The sequence below is a fragment of the Sarcophilus harrisii genome, chromosome 3 (assembly GCF_902635505.1).
Source record: "Sarcophilus harrisii chromosome 3, mSarHar1.11, whole genome shotgun sequence".
Taxonomy (NCBI): domain Eukaryota; kingdom Metazoa; phylum Chordata; class Mammalia; order Dasyuromorphia; family Dasyuridae; genus Sarcophilus; species Sarcophilus harrisii.
In genome coordinates, this window is record NC_045428.1 from 49,401,479 (window position 1) to 49,422,421 (window position 20,943).

General features: G+C 35.5%; 1 protein-coding gene across 2 annotated transcripts in view; it reads left to right on the forward strand.

Moving 5' to 3' along the window:
• SLC9A9 (solute carrier family 9 member A9) overlaps window positions 1–20,943 on the forward strand; it is a 709,438-nt gene that overhangs the window by 530,375 nt on the left and 158,120 nt on the right. For both annotated transcript variants that reach the window (XM_031957809.1, XM_031957810.1), the window contains exons 13-14: window positions 3,808–3,856; window positions 19,611–19,690. In XM_031957809.1, coding sequence (XP_031813669.1) covers window positions 3,808–3,856; window positions 19,611–19,690 — 129 coding nt within the window. The remainder of the gene's footprint in view (window positions 1–3,807; window positions 3,857–19,610; window positions 19,691–20,943) is intronic.

Below are 20,943 nucleotides of genomic sequence, written 5' to 3' on the forward strand. Positions count from 1 at the left end.
CAAGTTTTGTTATCCTCAATTTTCTGGAGACTGAAATCCATAACAATCCTAAAGTGGAATGGGAGTCGGAAAGTACAAAGCCTAGAATCAAATTTACTGCTTGTCCTTCCCAGCCCACATGGTGTTCAGCCATGCTTGAGTCCAGCCTGCACTAATTCATTGTGGTGGCCCCATACCTAATCAATTCCAGAAAGCCTGAAGCTAAGGGAACTTAGAATTCCACGAATGTCCCTCCTCTGAGAACAGGTCAGAAACACTAAGAAAAAGAGGGCTTGGAAGAAGCCTCTTCATTTTAAAATAACTACATGATCTGCCCTACTAACCAGTACTTCCTAGGGGTATCCATTTGAGCCATCATAATGAGTATTAATTTAAATGCTTAGTGAGAAGCTGAGTAATAATTAGAATAGTGAATAACGAGCTGGACCTAAAGCCAGGACAAATTGATTTCAAATCTCCATGAGCTTCCTTACATTGGGAAAGTCTCTTAACTTGTCTCAGAGTCAATTTCTTAATCTATATAATCTTAATCTATTAAAAGAAAACCCTATAAATCTATTTTAAAAATTTTTTAATCGAATGATGGATTTTTCTACGCCAGAGATCATCTGTTCCAAAGTCTTCATTTTATAGATTAGGAAACCACCATCCAAGAGGATAAGAGATTTGCCCAAGTTCACACAGGGAGGAAGTATCCAAAGTGGAATCTGAACCAAAGTCCTATGATATCAGAGACCTTTCCTCAATATTGGCTGAGTCAACTTACTCACAAGATCATAGTGAGGCTCAAGTGAAATCGTAGAATAAATAACTTATCAAACCTTAAGATGTTTTGTAAATGCCAACTATTAATGAAATTGAACACAAGGAATGGAGAGTTTTGCTCCCCATAAATCAGTAGGCTAGATCTTGTGAAGTTTTTTCTGGTTATCCAAAGTAGAGTTGTCAAATATGGCCCAAATCAAATTAAAATGTAATTGAGAAATATTTTACAAAATAAATAAAAATAGAGCAGAATATATATAATGTTAATATGTAATTTTCTAAGTCAAAATGCACTTTTAGAGGTGATTATATACAACTCCCATTTCTATTTGAGTACAGTTCAAAATAAGTAACCATTCATATTGTTCCCTTGTTGAGTTGGCTATAGGATCATGTTTTAATAGAGAAAAACATAAACAGAGAGATTCAGAGAAAGAGACATATAGAGACAGAGACATTTATCAAAATTTTTGAAGATATAAAGCTAGGACATATTAAACTCTCCATTTTCCTCTTCTGGGTTTAGCCTGTAAAAACATTTACTTTGTCTTTTAATGTTTTTTTAATAATTCACTTTTTGTTGTAATATTGAAATGATTACTTATTAGTGTTCCAAATGTATCTTAGCTAAAATTAGTAAAGATTGTTGATTGATTGAAAACCCAGAAATACCTCTGAGTTTTGGGAAATAAGGCAACTGAGGAAGATTTGATGAGTTCCTAAAATCAAAAATATCCTCTCCCTTTTCCCCACAATTAAGGGCAGAATCACATCACCAAAAAATGTTCCTAATGATGTCCTTGAGTCATCAAGAAAAGGTTAAATTATAATAAGTGATACTTCAACAAGTATCACTTGTTGAAGAAGGGTATTTTTCATGTGTGATCCATGTTGGGAAGATTTTTCCAAAAAGGGGTTGATATTTTTTAACGGTGTTTGAAGGGGTAAATTTGTTGAATGGATCCCTTCTGGCAAACTTCTAGGAGGACAGGAAAACTATTCCATTGACCAGGTATACAAGCAGGGCTGGTGAGCTTTATCTTTGATTTAAATGGTTATGAAATATATATATTTAGTATTTTTTATACATAATTTTCATGTCACTCAGTGTGGAAAAGGAAGGATGGCTATCCATTGCTGTTTATTACTTGCACATTTAAACAAAATTGGTGTTTTCACTGGAATAGAAAATGAGTAACATTCAAATGAATTCAAGTCAATGCAGATTTATTAATGGCCTATTAATTAGCTATTTCAATAAGCACTTATCAAACACCTATTAAGTGTCAGGCACTATACTATGTAGAAGAATGCAAAGGCAACAATGAAATAGTAGTCTGCTCTCAAAGAGCTTACATTCTCTCAGGAAAGCAACATGTACTAATATGAAGGTATACAAAATGCAGACAACTTAAATGGAGGGAGGAGGAGCTTTGGGAAGATTTTATGATCTAGATCAAACCTTTTTAAACTGTGGGTCACAACCCCCCCATGGAGTCCATATAATTGAATGTGGAGTCAAAAAATTGTGAATTATTATCAGTAAAGATTTGATTTGTATACTTATTTTATATACTCATATACCCAAGATCACATAAAAATTTCTTGGGTGAAAAGGAAGCAAGTGGAAAAGCTAAAAAAGACTAAGAAGCCCTCATGTAGAGTAGGTGATATTCAAACTGATTTTTGAAAGAAACTGAGAATTCTAAGAAATGAAAATGAAGAAAGAGTGTATTCTAGACATGGGGGACAGCATGTACAAAAGCAAGGAGACAAGAGATAGATTTTCATGTGTGAGGAACAGCAAGAAAGCCTTTGTTTCAGGTGCTGGGAATCAAAAACAAAACGTGGACAAGAGTCCTTAGCCAGAGAGCTGGCATTCCAGTAATGCAAGGGTTTGGGGGGTTATTATTATTTTGGTTTGGTTTTGCCTCTTCATTTTTGTTTGCTTTTTGTACCATGAATCTCTCTGGCAGTCTAATAAAGCTTATGGACCTGTTTGTAGAATAACGTTGCCAAATGCCTAAGATAAAAATAAGTAGAGACACAAAAGAAATCAAAGATTAGCAGAGATAAAAATGTAATTTTGTCCTGTCCAAATTCATGGATCCCCCTGATATCCACAGATTTTTAATTAAAAATCCCTGCCCTACAAGGACAGGTTTTTTTTCTCTGTACCTCTATTCCTAAATGAACATTGAGATAAACAGGGCATAGCTGTTTAAAATGAAAAGGATCTGAAGTTGCTGGTGGAAACTTAAAAATTGTAAAGGTCACATGGGGTAGGTGAATAATACAGTAGATAGGAAACAGGGCTTGGAGCCAGGAAGATGACTGAGTTCAAATCCAACCTCAGACCCTGGCCAAGCTACTTAATCCTGTTTGTCTCAGTTTCCTTATCTGTAAAATGAGCTGAAATAAAAAAAAAGCAAACTGTTCCAGTATCTTGCCAAGGAAACCCCAAAAGAGGTCAGTCACACATGACTGAACAACAAAGTTCACAGACATGTAACCTAAGTGAGAATTAAAGTGATAAGGAAAGACAATCAAATTATAGATCTCTCCAGAGAGCAGGAGAGGACTAATTGAACAGCTGTACGGAGACTTCCTTTACTGTGAAGCTATTGATTCTGTGCTCAAGCCATGGGCCTTATCCACTCCGGGCAATTTTGTCAGGAGGCAGCTAGCCATTTGGTCTGCAAGTCTGTTCCCTAATCTTTATGTCCCAGGTTGCTAAGTACCTGTCCACTCCAGGTTACTCTATATGGCTTCAGGAAAGGGGGTGAATGAAGAAAAGAGGAACAAGGAAGGAACAGCTGTTTCTATGATGTTTCAGCAGCTGTTCTAAGACCCAGCTGTAAAGTGTCTTCACTTTAACAAAAAAAAAATCTGTTTTAAATTCCTTTGATTCTGGGAGAGATATTAATGATATTCTGTCAAATCTTTTCCCCATTTCCTACCTTGTTTGGATTGAATAATCTGACCACACGACGATCTGGTCTGCAGCAAGTCATTTACTACTTTTGTTGTTTCCTTTAATAGAGTTGGTGTTGATCCAGATGAAGATCTGAAGGCAGACTCTTCACAGCAGGCAAGTCAAAGTTTCCAGTGCTTATATTTGTAATGACAAAAGGGAATACTCCAGTTCTATAAAATGTGCGCCCTAGTAAAGCCCAAAGTCTTTAGCAAAGAGTTGCCTCCACTACTGAGCAGAGTGGATATTTACAGGATCCATGGAGCTTCCAAATACTTATTGCCTGGATGGCTAGAAACATAATTTTTGTGGTGTTTTTTTTTTTCAATTGCTCTGTGAGAGGCCAAACTGAGATTGCTACTGATTCTTCTCAAGTATGTATTTCTAGAGCAGAGTTATTGAAACAAGAGGAAGGCAGAAGGAGACTGCCTTTGGGGACTGTGCCAGACTGAAATAAGTGGCCATTATCTGCAATGACCTGGAAGTCCAGTTGAGAAACCATTTCTGAACAAAGTGTGTTTCCCTCAAGTAAACAAGGGGAAATCTCTTATTCAAACTTAAGTCTGAATTTGGCATCAACAGCAAGGCTGTTATTGGGAAATTTGCATTAGTGATTCCTAACTCGGTGATTAAAAATTAGCATGTAAAAAGATTACAGATTTTATAAGAAATGAAGGAAATATATATACACTTAAATACATCTGAAGAGGAGACATTGCTTAAGAAATTGCAAGGGGAGCATATTCTATTATGAAAATAATATTCCTGTTGTTTTCTTGATTTTTTTGTTATAACAGTATCCCCTGCGCTCCATGAAAATAAATTTTAGTGCTACTAAAGGAAGTTGTTTTCCTATTTAGTGTTGGAGTTGATGGAAGATAGATAGATAGATAGATAGAGATATAGATATAGATAGACAGATAGAAACTAAGGCAAAAAGCAATTGCCACTCTCAAGAGCTCACATTCTAATGGGGAAAGACAACATGCATGTGAACAACTATGTACATACAAGATATGGACAGTATAAATGAGATGTAATTTCAGAGAGAAGGCACTAGAAGTGGGGAAAAACAGAAAAGGTGGGAGAAAAACTGAGTCATGAAGAATTCCAGGAGAGAGAGATGAGAAAGAGCATTCCAGGAATAAAGGACAGCCAGTGAAAAAGGCAACAATCAGGAGGTGCAGTGTTGTGGATGAGGAAGAACAAGAATAATGTTGCTGGGTCACAGGTGAGGAAAATGTAAGAAGAAAGGAAAGGGAGGATCCAGGGCTTTAAAAAAACAAACAGAATTTCATATATGATCCTGGAAAATAATAGGGGGTACTGGAGTTTATCAAGTAGGCATTGAGGTTGAAGAGACATGCATATGCAGACAAATTTAATACTTCAGATAGGATTCTATGTAAATTCTATAATTTCAGAGATCTACTTTTTAAAAAAAAATCCACGGAAGAAAATGTTTGATTCTGTTGTATCCCACTGATCTATGCAAAGATCTGGAAGGGGCAAGTACCTCTAAGGTACTGAGGTATTATTTGTGATTAATAAGGATCAATTTCACCCTATAGAATAATAAAGCCAACATGTCTAAGGAAAGATAGATCCAGAGATGACCAGAAAACAACATCAGAGTCAGAGAAATCTATTAAATAAGTAGCCACCCAATTCCAGATTCTAACCAGAGAAGTGCAGAAATCCAAGGTCCAAATTCAGAAGTAGTGGGTCACAGGTCATAGAGGTCCACATGGAGTATTCAGAAAAACAATATGGCAGAGGGCCAATGCTTTCTTTTATCATGTTAATTTTCTTTCTGCAAAGGCTTTCAAAATGCATCATTTTATGGCCCCAGTGCTCTAGCTGCAGCCTAACCCAGTCTCACTGGGCTAAAGGCAATCTTATCACTGGTCATTTTCACGTTCTAGAAGCCTTTATCCAAGAGCTAGAGTTCCCTTAGCTTTAGACTTATTCTTCCTATTGCAATTTAGATCCACTTTGCCTTGCCCTGTCCTCAATGGAGATGAAAAATACTTTTTGTTGTTCCCCATTCAATAACTCTTCCCATTCCTAAAGATGCTCATCTCATACAAAATGCCCTTGGATCAACCTGCCGTTGCTTGAGAAATATTTTTGTTTGCTTGTCTGAGAAGGATCATAGGGAAGGAGAGATAAACACTGAAATCTAAGAGCTCTGGAAGTCCTTTAGCTGAATATGGTCGTACCATTTGAATACTATAGTATTCACATTTCAGTAATAGGTTTTCTCCACAGCTTGAAATAGCTCTTATCTTAAGTGTCAAGCACAGGAAAGAGTAGGGTCTGGATGGAAATAACAAAACAGAGTGTTCTTGCATCTGCCAGTCATTCTACTTAGAATTTTATGGTGCTTTCTGAATCATTCTTGAAAAACATGTTACATCTGCCCTCCTTTCAGTCCAGCCAAGCTCCTTGGTGGTTATCAACAGTCATTGCTCTGTCATGGGAATGAGAAGCCTTATTTTCACGGGGTTGAATTTTTTTTTCAGTTTATACTCTATTGGATGCAAAATAAATATAAATCCTGTTATGCTGTCAACAGAAAAGTGATATGCACCCTACAAGAAGGGATGTTGCCCAGGAGAAAGAACTCGGTAACTGAAGTCAGACAAGACCTATATTCAAACCCCAGCTCAATTCCTTCCTAATATTGGGCATGTCCCTAAATTTCACTAATCCTTATTTTCCTCATTTATAGAGTAGAGAAAGAAATGGTCCTAATAGTTACCTCTTGGAGTCAGTATGAGGAAAATTATTCAGAAATGTTAAAGTGCTGTGTAACCACAAATTATCATTTTTATCTTGCCTATTTAGTTTCTTTTAAAGTATACAGTTTTCAGCTACAAAAGCATACCAGTTATTTTAAAACAAGTGTACCTATTGCTGGTCTTTCACACTCTCAAAATAAGGAGCAAACACATATAACAGCATTTCAGGATAAAAGTAATTTCAACTAGCTATGTATAAGGAAAGGATGATAACCCCTGAAAAGTCTGACCCTGTAACAGTGACAAGGTAGTAACATTATAATAATTCATATCTTCTTTAGTACTCTTACACTTTTTGAGTGTGAATTGAATTAACCTTACATATTTCATATGTGTCACAACTGCAAATAGAGTTCTCCAAAGAAAAGTATTAACCATCTAGATTCCTTTCTAAAATATATAACTTTAATATGCTTACAGTCTTGGAGTTATAAATTTTCATTTTTCCCTATGAGGGAATAGGTGAGAATCAGTGGACTACACAATTCATGCTATACCATATTTTATTTTTTTTATTATAGCTTTTTATTGACAGAACATATGCATGGGTAATTTTTCAACATTGACCCTTGCAAACACTTTTGTTCCAAATTTTCCCCTCCTTCCCTCCCCTAGATGGCAGGCAGTCCCATACATATTAAACATGTTAAAGTATACCTTAAATACAATATATATGTGTACATATTTATACAGTTCTCTTGTTGCCCAAGAAAAATCAGATTTAGAAAGGTAAAAAATAACCTGAGAAGAAAAACAAAAATGCAAGCAGTCCTCATTCGTTTCCCAGTGTTCTTTCACTGGGTGTAGCTGGTTCTGTTCATCACTGATCAATTGGAACCGAATTGGATCCTCTCATTGCCAAAGATAGCCACTTCCAGCAGAATTGATCCTCATACAGTATTGTTGTTGAAATGCTACACCATATTTAAAATCCAGTCAGACAAAATCCTTTTCACCTGATGAGGAAAAGATTTTCATAGAATCATAAAATCACAAATGCAGAATTGGAAGGGACTGGTTCTGGGTTCAAATTCCAGCTTTGCTACTCACTATTCAATTTGAACAAGTCACTCCTCAGTCTGAAACCTATGCTTCCAGAAAGGCAATTTGATTCCTGATTTTGCCGTTGCTCCTTCTGATTGCCACATTATACCATTTGCATTTATTGAGCTTCTAGCCCCCTATAAACCTTAGGATTTTTTCACATGATTTGCTCTCTAGATATTCTTCCTCCAGTGTGTACTTGGGCAGTTTATTCTTTGAACCCAAATGCAGCATTTTACATTTTTCCTATTTAGTTTACTTTCAGTAGCTTCAAGTCATTTTTTGGCATACTGAGCTCTTTGGGTATCCCAATCAATTTCAATATGTTAATTTTCCCTTTCAACTTTTTGTTCTATAAAAATGTGATACACATGCCCTCTTCAATCCAAATCATTGATAAAAATGTTGAAAAGAAAGGGGTTAATGACAGAACCTTTTAGCACTTCTCTCCAAGCTGATATTGATTCATTAATCATTACCCTTTGGATTGGATCAGTCAATCAGATTTTGAGTCAGTCTACCTATATATTACCCAGTGACTTTTCCATCTTGTCCATAAGAAAATAGTGACTGGTCTTGCTAAAATCTAGGTCCATTCATAGCATCAACATGATAATGATTTTAACTCATTTATATAGTACTTTGAGATTTGCAAAGCAATTTTCTCAAAACAATTTTGTCAAATAGGTAGAATGCACATTAATAACCCCATCTTACTAATCAAAAAACTGAGGCTAAAAATGGTTAAAGTTCTCATCTGAGGCCAAATAACTAGTAAATGGCAGTTCCTAGATTCAAAACCAATTCTTTACTGATTTCAAGTCCAGAAACCTCTTCACTACAATTCACTATGTTTCCTATTAGTCTGGTGGGATGTTTTTTAATATACTACTATTAGTCTAGGAATTTAGCAGTGAACAGAAGTTTTCCAGCAGATGTTTCTGGAAGATGAAAGAAAACCTCCTGAAGCTTGTCAAGTCTGATGACACCTGCCCATTTCTGCTGATTCACATGGAAATAAATGGCACTGCCAGAAGGAATCTATAAAGCATCAATGAGAGTTTTGAAGTCCTAGCCAAGAAAGTAAAGATGTTTGGAGCACTAAGAGCATTTGCATCACTATGGCAGATTGAAGAGAGGAGCTTCAGAAGAGAGAGACAGACAGATTTAGGAAGTGAACACTTGGTTAAGAAAACAATATCTGATCGTTGAATTTAACTGACAATGTATTAAGTGCTGTTACATCCAAGGCACTGGGCTAGACGCTGAAAATACAAAAACAAAAATGAAATATCCCGGTCCTCAAGGAGTTTACATTTTAGTAGAAGAAATACAATCTGAATGCAAGTATAGTACAAGGAAAATTCAGAAAAGAGAGAATATTAATAAGCTAGAGTGGAAAGGGCTTCATAGAGGCATCTGAATTAAGAACAAAAGTATTCTGTGAGGCAGAAATGAATTGGGAAATGAAAGTCAGTACTCAAGGCATAAAGGTTGGTTTACACATGTAAAGAGAAGAGAGAATAGAGTTCAGGTAAGAGTTAGTCTGCTTTGCCTAAACTCTAGTTAGTAAAGTGGAATGAGATAAGACTGGAAAGGTAGGTTGGAGTCACATATTAAGAGCTACAAATGCTAGACTAGTTAATTTGTATATTATCCCTGAGATAAAAGAGAGCCACTGAGGGTTTGGGGACAGAGTGTGACATGGTTATATTTCAGCCTTAGTGAGGTTATTTGGCAATTATATGGAGGGAGAGATTAGAAACAAGAAGAATAATTAGGATGTTGTATCAATAACCCAGAAAAGAGATGAAGGACTGAACTAAAACGGTGTTTATTTATATAGAGAAAAAAGAACAGATACAAAAGATGTGGAAGTAGAGTGGACAAATCTTGGTACATAAATTATATGTGAGGTGTACTCATAGAAAACTCTATGGCTGTGAATCTTTATAATTAAAATACCAATAATGCCCTTAGCAGAAGCAAGGAAATCTGAAGGAGAAACAGAATATACACTCTGCCATCTCAAACACATCTCCCACTAATTTCTGTTTCTGTCCATGGTACTACCACATTTGCAATTGGCTTTGTCTTCTAACCTTGGAATTACCATCAACATTTCAATGACATGGAAATTGAGTGCTTTTTTTCATTCACCCCAAACATCCAATTAATTACTAAGTCAAAATTGGTTCCATAAGAGCAGCCCCCCATCACCTTCTCTGCCTTGTTTTCTCCCTACATTCAAAAAGCTTTCATTCTGTATTGCTGTAAAAGATGGGGGATACATGAACCCCAAGGGAAGCAATTTTAAAACAAGAGACCCAACTACTTTCATTCATCCTTTCAGTCATCATATATTATGCACCTACTGGGTATAGGTGCTATTCTAAGAATTAGGGAAAATACAAAGATACAAAGACCGGCTTCCTGTCCCCTAATGAGCTTGTTTTATACAACAAATAATGAGGTAGATTTCATTATGCTGAAGCTTTTTACAGCCTAAAAATATGTCGGCTCAAAAAGATCCTGGGCAAATCAGTGCAAGATGGAGTCCTATCAGGTCATTCAGGAGAAGTTTGAGATAATCAGAGGATATCTCTAATCTTTTGAAATTTATGGTATGAGCACACACAAGCAAGCTCTTCAATATAACATCTGAGAAACAGATTCCCAGGCTATGTAAACCAGAGACCTGCCACGGCATGCCATCTCCTTAAGGAGGAGACAGCCTCTGTTCTTGGGCAACATAGAAATAATAGAGCCCATCAGAGCTTGCTCCAGATGCTTCCTAGCATTGAACTGCATAGTTGAGTGTGGTACTGGATCCCGACACTTTCAAACACACTCTTCCTCTCCCCTAGATACCAGCTTTGAGAAGGGGGATGGGAGGGAGGCAAGAAAAAGCACAAATCCTCAAGGAAAATATTTACAAAAACACTTTTCCACTCCCCTTATCCCCTTGTGTTCCAGTTTGTGCTCTCCCCTTTCCCATTGGGGACCCATGGCTTAAAGAGTACCTTTCCCCATTATCCCTGAATGTCCTTGCCTAGGATAAAGGCGCATCAGCTACAGTTGGTGCATCATTGTCTGATACAGTCAGACTTGGAGAGTGACCTACAGAACAACCTATGTTTAGGGTACAAAGGTCATCTTTCCTAGAACTCTTCCCCAATCTACCATAGCTTTGTCTGTATCATCCACTCTTTGAGTGGACCTTCTCAGTAACCTTTTTAAGCCTGAATGGTTGTGTCAAAGATGATATTTGCTTAAAGAGCTTTCTGTTTTGAAGCCAAAGGTTAACAATTTGCTATTGTAAAGGATAATAAGGGGGAAAAAAACCAACCCTGTGTGCCCCTTGCAGGCAATGCTTTCTTTTAAAGGGCAATGGCAATAACAAGTGAAATTCATAACCTGACATTTATAAGGTTTGTGAAGCACTTTATAGATATTATCTCATTGGAGTCCCACACAATCATGAGAGGTTGATTCTAAAAATATTATTACTTTACAGTGGAGGAGACCGAGGCTCAAAAAGGTTGAAAAATTGGTTAATGGTCATGCAACAAGTTAATGTTGAGGATGGGATTTGAATCTGGATTTTAATAACCCTTCTTAAGCTCTTATTCTTTTCCACAAATTCCAACTCTTTTTAATCAGGAAAAATAAGTCAATGAAATTTGAAGGTATTCTCTAAACATATGGTTAGAATGCAGGGGCTAGAGTGAGAAAGACTAATCTTTTTTGAGTTCAAATCTGGCCTCAGACCTTTAGTAGCTATAGGACCCTGGTCAAGTCACTTAACCATGTTTGCCTCAGTTTTCTCACATGTAAAATAAGCTGGAGAAGGAAATGGCAACTATCTCCATTATATTGGCTAAGAAAACCCCCAATAGGGTCACAAAGAATCTGACATTAACTGAAATAACTGAACAAGTACAACGACAAAAATACAGACCAAATATTGAATTCATTTCAACAAATGTGCAAAATTTCCAAAGACACTCACCCTGAGTGTTTACTAAAATTTAATGGGAAATTTAATGGGAAAGCCCATTAGATATTTAATCCCATCAACACCCACTGAAATGAGTGGAAATACTATTTGGTTATCCAGGAGCAGAGTTAGCAAAAGCCTCATATTTGAATGTTAAACAAAGAAGCTATGTACATCTCTCTTTTTTCCATAAATTAATGCAATAAACATTCTCCATCTCATTTGGGCATCTGGTTTTCACAGCTCTCTGTCCAAAACTGATCTTTTCTCAAGGATCCTATAAGCTAAGGCAAATAGCACAGTCTGATTTTCCTATCATTCTCAATCTGGGAGGATAACACATCAAAGAAAAAAGAAGCAATAGTCCATACTCCCTGCTGCTTTATGTCATGCCCTAGCCCCTGGCTTGTTAAACAAACAGCTAAGGATATCAACTCCTCCCAATGTCTTCTCATTTTCCCATAACCTAAGATGTTTGAGGTACTCAGACCAGAGCTTCTTCAACCATCAAAGATTTTGTTTTTCAGAAGTAGCAATCTGAACTCCAGTTTCCTTCCAATTTCATTTTCTTGAGGATGGGATGGTGGAGATGGAGAGAGAGCAGGGGGAGGAGTTCCAGAACCAGAATGCTTGAAAGTCCATACAAAACTTGAAACCAAAAAAGTAGATAACTTGCCTAAATTCACACAGGTGGTTAGTGGCAGAGGCAAAATTCGAACACAGGTCCTCTGACTGTTAAATCTTCCACTTTCTTGCTCCTATCTGGCTTCAGATCAAATGAGATAATATTGTAAAGCACTTAATACAATGCTTGGCACATAGTAGGTTCTTTTAAAAATGTTTATTTCCTTCCTTTCCTTTCCCTTCTCTTTCTGACTACTTTTAGTCCAGTAAAATACATTTATTTAGAGCTTTAAGATCAAGTCAAGTCAGCAAGAATTTATTTTTAATAGTATTTTATTTTTTTAATACATGCAAAGATAGTTTCCAAATTTTACCCTTGCAAGAGAAAAGGGAAAAAAACAAGCAAACAACAAAAAGTGAAAATACTAAGTTTTGACCCACAGTCTTCATAGTTCTCTCTTTAGATGCAAAGTCTATTGGAATTGCCTTCAGCAAGCATTTATTAAGCACTTACTATGTATAGGTCTGGTCATGTCACCCACTTAATGAACTCCAAGGGTTACCTTTTGCCTCTAGGAACATATACCAAATACTCCATTTGGTATTCAGAATTCTTCCTAATTTGATCTCTTCTTACCATGTCAGTTTTCTTCATACCTTACTCACTAAATGTAACACTGACCACATGGCTGTTCCACAACCATGATACTCCATCTCTCATCTCCTGCCACTTTCTTTCACTGTCCCCCATGTCTGATTTTCTCTCCCTTTTCCATTCCAAATACTGATCTCCCTGACTTCCTGTAAGTCCCAATCTTCTACTGGAAGGCTTCTCCAAGCTCTTGTAATTTTAGTGCCTTCCTTTTGTTAATTATTTCCTATTTATCCTATATATAGCTTGTTTTGCATATATTTGTCTGAATGCAGTCTCCTAAATTAAATTGTAAGCACCTTTTGGTACCCTCAGTATTTAGCACAGCACTTAATAGATGTGAATAAAAATTTATTGATTGATTCCTAGGAACAGTGCTAAACTCTGAAAATATACAAAAATAAGACAATCTTTGCCCTCAGGGAGTTTATATTCTAATAGAAGATAACATATCAAAGAAAGCTCAAAAGGATAGAGAAAAAGAAAGTATTCTTAGAGGTCATGATAGAGGAAGTAAAAAATGGAGTTTAAAGAGAAATGAAGGCTCTTTAAAGTAGAGGCTCTAGTAGGATGGGAATCAGAATCAGAGGAAAAGGCTGGTTACTTTGTAGTATGAAAAGTCCAGAGGTGGAGTGAAATTCCAGGATGAGGAAGCCTCTGTGGCTTTGTAGAGAAAGTCCCAAATAGAGGCGTAAGAGTAGAGCCAAAAGGGAATAAAGGTTTGCAAAATACTTTATAACTATCTCATTTTATCTTCACAACAACTCTAAAAGGTAAAAGCTATTATTATACCCATTTTGCAGATTAGAAAACACAGAAGTCTCAAAATCACACCGCTAGAACTATCTGAGGCAGAATTTGAAGTCAAGTCTTCCCGATTCCAGATACCTAACAGGAACACTGTTAGGTGGTACAATGGATAAAATGCTGATCCTAGAGTCAGGAAAACGGGAGTTCAAGTCTAGCTTTAGAATGTATGACCTAAGGCAAGTTACTTCACCCCTCTTGGCGATAATAATTAGCAGCCACCTCCCAAAGTTGTTGTAAGAATCATAATAATTATAACTATTATTATTTTATCCACTGCACTATCTGACTAAACAGAAACATGTTATACAGGGAAATATATGGATTTTTTTCTGGTATAAAGGCATAACATCTCATGACCCAAATCTAAAAGACCATTATTTGTAATGAAGAAAAATCCCTCTCTCCAAATACTTCTGATGACTACTCATATCTATTGTCCTTGGGGGTGTTGGGAAGCGCCACTGCAGAAAAACAGAATGTGAACAGATTGATGTTTCCTGCTGGCCACTGACCATCTGGACTCTCCCAGAGGTCTGAGATCTGTGCTGTCTCCATCAGATACCTTCCCTGTTTCAGAGTGACCACAGAGGGTTTCTTCTCTGGGCACATTTATCATCAACCCCCATGGCACAAACAGAGCGCACAATAGGCTAACTCATTTATTTCCACTCATTTATTGATGGCCTTTCATAACTGGGTTATTAAGTCATCAATAACTTAGGGGAAATAAATGAATGGATCCCAAGCTAGGCCAGAGTATATATGGGATATAATCTCAAAGCATCATTGTGGAACAGAAGAAGGACCAAGCAATTCTAATGCTGGATTACCAATGTCATTTGCCCCACCTGGGGAAAGGAGTTAGTTCTTCAAATATTTCTCTCTAATTAGGATCTAATTTATTCTGAAGCAAAGGAGCAACACCAATAAAATATTAGTCTATAAGATAAAATGGTGAGGGTAGGGGAAGAAATGGTTAATTGTGTCAGCAATATTCCAAAATACTACATAAGCGCTCTCCCACCTGGCTGACAAAGCTGTCCTTGCAAGGTTGGTTGATATCTCTTGCCTCTGTGCCCCTGGAAATTAGAACTAAAGTTTTCTGTTTCTATATAAATCCCATAGCTCTGAGTAAAATATTGTGTGTGCATACAGTAGATATTTAATAAATACTTGCTAAAAAGGAAAAAAGGTTCTTGTATTTAGTAATTACTATGTGCAGACAAAGAAAGGAAGGGAATGGAGTATGAAAGGAAAAAAGAAAGGAATAAAGAAAAGAAGGGAAGAACAATGGACCTATAATTCTTAAAATTCTGTTTAGTGATCACTGTCCTGGTTTAAAAAAAATCTTACTTATAGTAGGCACTCAATAAATATTTCTTGCTTTACTTATTACATAGATTGTTGATTAAGGACATTCCTCAAATATTGAAATGATTCTTGGAATCCATCCCAGTTCAATGAGTATTTACTTGTTCATAGCTTAATACCTGAAGGGCACATTCATACGTGCAGGGAATTCAAAGACCAAAACCAAAGGACTTTCCTTGTAGAAGCTTACATTTTATAATAAAAGACTCGGAGTGAAATGAGTAGAACCAAGAAAATGTTGTATAGAATAACAACAATATTGTTTTAAGAACAATTTTGAGCAAATAAGTCATTCTGACTATATAAATATCCAAATTAACTACAAATGACATATGAAGGAAGATGCTATCTGCATCCAGAGAAAGAACTGGTAAATAGAAGTGTATAGAGAATGCTTTTGCATGTGTGTGTGTACATATTTGTGTCTAATTTGTATGTGTCACATATCCAGGAAGAGCCATATCAAGCATGGAGTGGTAGGGGGAGTAAAACAAAAAAGGAAAAGATTTTATGTGATAATTTTATTATACAGTTAAAAGGAATAACAAATTGTATATAATAGACTTACAGTTTTATATGCAATCATCTTTTTAAAACTATAATGCTATAGAAATGCTTGCTTTATTTCATAAATTAAAAATAAAATAACTGTTTTTAAAAGCAACTAAAATGTAAGATGCTATTAACATGAATGGGGAAAATCCTTTCTGCCCCAAAATATTTCTAGTAACATTTTTAACAATAGGAGAAAGAGAGAGAGAGAGAAGAGAGAGAAGGAGAGAAAAAGAGAATATATAATTTGTCAAATGACTAGAGTTATATTTATGTGTACATATTATATGTGCATATATGTATATACTTAATATGTATGTCCCCACATATGTATATTTATATGTACATATATGTGAGTATATTAACATATACTGTAGTATATAAATATAATGGAATATTTTAAAATATTCTAAAATATAATAAGAGCACTGTTTTTAAAGTCAGAAAATCATAATTCAAATTCTACCTCTGATGCTCACTACCGATGTAGCTTTTGCAAATCATAACCATCTATAACATATAAGAAATAAGAAGAAAAAAATATAAAGAATACTGAGAAATACTGGAAGGCATTTATTAAATGATGGGGAGTTAAGAAAGCAAAACTCAAACAAAAATACATTGGCAACAACAATCTCAACGAGAAGGAAAACACAAGTAAATCAGCATCATACTGTACACTTTTGGAACTCTAAGAAGGATTACAATGTTTTTGTAAAATTTCTTAAGAAAAATTCCTTCAATATTTACAAAACATACAAGAAGATTACTTTCTCACTAAAAAAGAGAAAACTGAGAGTCAAACAGCACATGATAAACAATACACAAAATCACAGAAATACTCAAATGTTCAATATAAACAATTGAAGAGCTTAAAGGAAGAGAGAAAGAGGAAGAGAGAGGAGGAAGAAAGGGAAGAAGAGGGAGAGGAAGAGGGAGAGGAAAAGAGAGGAAGAGAGAGAGAAAGAAAGCCCTACAATGAATGCAAGAGCTTGAAAGTACTATAAAGTTATCTGGTCTAATTTCCTCATTTTTATCAGGTGAGGAAACATATTGAGAGATTAAGGAATTTTTCCAGTGTCACATAGTGAATGCTCTAGTAGCAGAACCAAGACAAACCCAGATCACCACAAATCCCTGTTTAAGAAAAATCCTTCTAAGTTCTTGTTCTCCTAAAAACAAAGGGAAACATTCATCAGACATAAACCTATCAAATTTATGTGGATCCAGCTGAGACATTTTTATTTTTTAAAAAATCCCTATTCAGAAAAAGCCTTCTAAGTTCTAGTTGTCTCTATGAAACAGGGGGAAACATTCATCAAAAATGAACCTTTTTCCATTTATGTGAGTCCAGCTGAGACATTTTTACTATTACAGCAAAATTCTAGCAACATGTGGCTGCTTGAGAAGTGGTGATATAGAGGGAACTTGCAAAGGCTACCCACTGACTAGGAAGAAGGCAGTTTCTGCAAATCTATCACCTAGCCTGGGTGGGAACACCCAGTGAGGAAAGCGCAGAAAGAGAGAGAAATTGAACTGGATGCCCTGCCTTCCTTATAATGAGTAGTGATGAATTTGACCCTTGAATAACAAGGTGTACTATTCCTTCTCAAGCAAAATGACATGAAAGCAAAACTAGAAATAGTTGAAACATTTGAAAATATTCAGCAACAAAAGAAAAAGGTTGAGAGTTTTGTTTTCACTTCATTATTATCTTCTATTGTCTTTTAGACAAAGGATAAATGGCAACAGACCACATTTTGCCTTCCCATTATGTTTTGTGGGAATGGGAACCCAGAATCTATTGTCACAGATCAACTGTATTATCACACATCCGTTTTGGAAGACACATATCCTTTTGGATTCAGTTCATGGTCATTAACAAGCAATAAAATGATTTGACAAAGAGTAATCTAGAAAAGCAAATTAAGCTGAGCTGATCTGAGAACAGATTCTGATAACGTATGCATATATTGTGATTTGTCTTACATTTGTCATCACATATACAAAAGAATATTCATGTGATTTTTATTAGAGTGAAGAATAATGATACCACTTAGCAAAGAAAAATGATGAATCCCATTAAGGCAAAGAAGGAATATGTTAAGATTTGGATGTTCTTTAACCATGATAATTATGATCTGATTGGCTCTTAGAAATATCTTCTCATAATATATAAATTAGAAAGTAGGAAAGGTGTTTTTTAAGTCACAGAGTAGCCTTCTTTCCACACCAGAATCCTTATTGCCATCTGTTTCCAAATCTCCTTATATTTTCTCCTCCTTCTTTATCTTACATTCTTATATGCCTCTTTCACATACCCATCAGTCACATTCTTTCTCTTTTTGTCCTCATCTTTTTTATTTTTTCTTTCCCTAGCTATGAAGGGCCCTGAAGGAGAAGTAGGTGAATGCCCTCAACTTATAATAGAAACACTTGCTACTATATAATTCAGGACTAGAAAGAGAAGATAGCAAAAATTGCCCATGGTCTTCAATATCATTCTTCCCTCACAAAGAAAAGGAAAGGAGACTGGGATGGTAATTACTAGAATTATATCATTCCTTTAGGGATGACCTTTTTTTGTAAGCAGTAAACAAATACCATCTCATTTGACAAAAGTAAAGTGAAATATTCCCACTACAGCAATTTAAAGAATATCATTTTTATTGATGTTAGAAAATGATACTACTTGGATGCTTAATAAAAGAAGAATCATTCATAAAAGTAAACATTGAATCATTCCATAAGAGTGCTTTCCATATAGCAGGGTCTATGAACTAATTTGTGTGACAACCTGTTCTTTAGATGAACATTTCTCTTCTGGGGGATCGCAAGATTAATAAAATAGAGAGCTATACACTTGCACACATATGTACAAATATAAAAACACTTAGGTACAAATTCAGACACACACACATATACACACTCATATATCCATACATGAACACCCACACGTAAACTAAATCTTTCATTTCATTGGTTTAGGAAACTCCTAGTAAGAAAATTTTCCATCAATGTAGTTTGCCACTTGATCTGAAAATTATGGTCTTAAAGCAGGAATTCTTAAGTTTGGGCCACAATCTTTTTTCTTTTTTTTAATGTATTTTGATAACTATTTCAATATTCCTTGATAATCTTATATTTTTATTTTACGTATTTGAAAACATTATTCTGAGAAGAGGTCGATAGGCTTTACTAAGTGCAAAATGAATCCATTACTTAAAATTTAAAAGTTAAGAATTCCTGCCTCAGAAAGTTCTCTGAGGGTCACTGAGTACACTAGCCCAGGTCATATAGCCATTGTGTATCAAAGACTTGAACTGTGGTTTTCCTAGTTTAAGACCAACTTTCTAACTACTATAGAGAAAAAGAGAGGAATGAAGAGAGAAACAGACGGGAGGAAGGAAGGGAAGGAAGGAAGGAAGGAAGAAAGGAAGGAAAGAAGGAACGGAGGGAGGGAGGGAGAGAGGAAGGAATGGAGGGAGGGGGAGGAGAGGGAAGGGAGGGAAGAAAGGAGGGAGGGAGAGAGGAAGAAAAAAGAAAAGAAGAGGAAAAGAGACAGATTTTGCTTTGTATTCTCAAGATTCTACTCTTTCTCCAAGAAAGAATCATAAAGGACTAAAAGAGAATGACTTCCAGACTTCTCATATCTGGATCCTAAGAACTCTTTTTTTAAAAAAAAATTAACTCAATCTTAAGAGGTTTTCAGTCTTTTTGGTCAAGTACCCATCCAGGTCATAGTCCAGATTCTTAAAGTATTCCCAATAGTGGGATCTGGAGATTGACCAACTGGATTTTGACGAGTTTTATGTCATTTTCCCACAAAAGAATGGGGACGCCTTGAGGGTAGGAGGTATTTTTCATTTTGACTCGGCACCTAATATAAAATGGCTTGTTGAATATAATAGAAAATAATACATTACCTTGAAAGGTAATTGAATTTGACATCTATTTTTACATTGAAATGTTATGTACCTGTTATCTAATTTCTTTTTCACATTTCTTCTTCAGGAAGGAGATAATTTGGACAGAAACCCTACAAAGGCAGAGAGTGCTTGGCTTTTCCGAATCTGGTATGGTTTTGACCACAAGTATCCTTTTATTATTGCAATCTCATAAAGACCTACATAACATATGGCAAGTGGGTAAGTTAATCATTGAAGGATACAGCTATTTTTTATTTTAAACAAAACCAAAAAAGCAAAATTAAATCAAAGCCATGGTTAGCTGAAGAAGGAAAATTAGTTTTAAGAAAGTATTGACCTAGTAAAGAAAATGCCATAGCTGTTATTAAATGAGCCAGAGATTGAGGCAAAATCACCCAAAGGATCTCTGCCTCAGTCAAAGTTTAGCTAGTATATTTAAGGCACTTTAATCTTTTCTGATGCCAGAGAATTAAATAGGATAGAACTAAAGAATTGATCGATGGAGATTGGGTTGTTTTCACCTTTGTGAAGGAACTTGCTCTTGGATGTGGTTTTACACAGCACCTACTTAATTTGGAAGCTCATAAATCAGTATTAAAGTCTTTTCTTAGGGAATTATATATGCAGCCAAGACAAACCTATACCTTATCAAGAGGTTTAAGTTGTGTGTTCTCGTTTTGTGCTCTAAAAAAGAAAAGGAAAAAGAACTAAGAACTTGGAGAATCCATTAAGTGTTATATTAGGAGAGTGGTCTTGTTTCAGTGTAGAATTTGGTGATGATTACTAGCCCCTCAAAAGTCTTTTCGTTTTAAATATGATTTTTTCTGGCAAAAAGCATAGCTGTATTTATTCATCTTTTATATGATTTGAAGAACTAAAACATTACGAATAAAATGTTTCACCATTGTAAGTTTCAGAAAACTTTCCATTTTCCAGCATTGTTTTTAAAAATTACAGTGGAAATGAATGAAATGTGCTTTTTAAAAAAAAATGAATGTCATAGGTTACTGAATGAAAAAGTCTATCAAGGAATAACCAATAATTATGTATATCAAAAGTCAGTAAGAGAAGAAGAATAGCCAAGAACAGCAAATGGGACATTCAAAGAATAGATGAAGAAGAATAGAGAATGTGAAATAAGAGGTAAGTGAAATAGAGAAAGAAAATAATAGTGAAGAAAAGAAGACAAATTAGAGAAATTGGTATAATGAATAAAAATTTGAAACCAAGGAAAAGTGGAAAGGAAACCAAGGAAAGGTGAAAAGAAGCCAAGAAAAGGTTTGAAAGAAACAAGAACATGAGAGAATGAAAATGAGAATGAGAAAAGACATTCTAGGAATTGCCAAATGGAAGACTCAGAACTTGTAAGTTTTTTTTCCTATATTATAATATTGTTCTTTGGATTATTTGTTAACTAT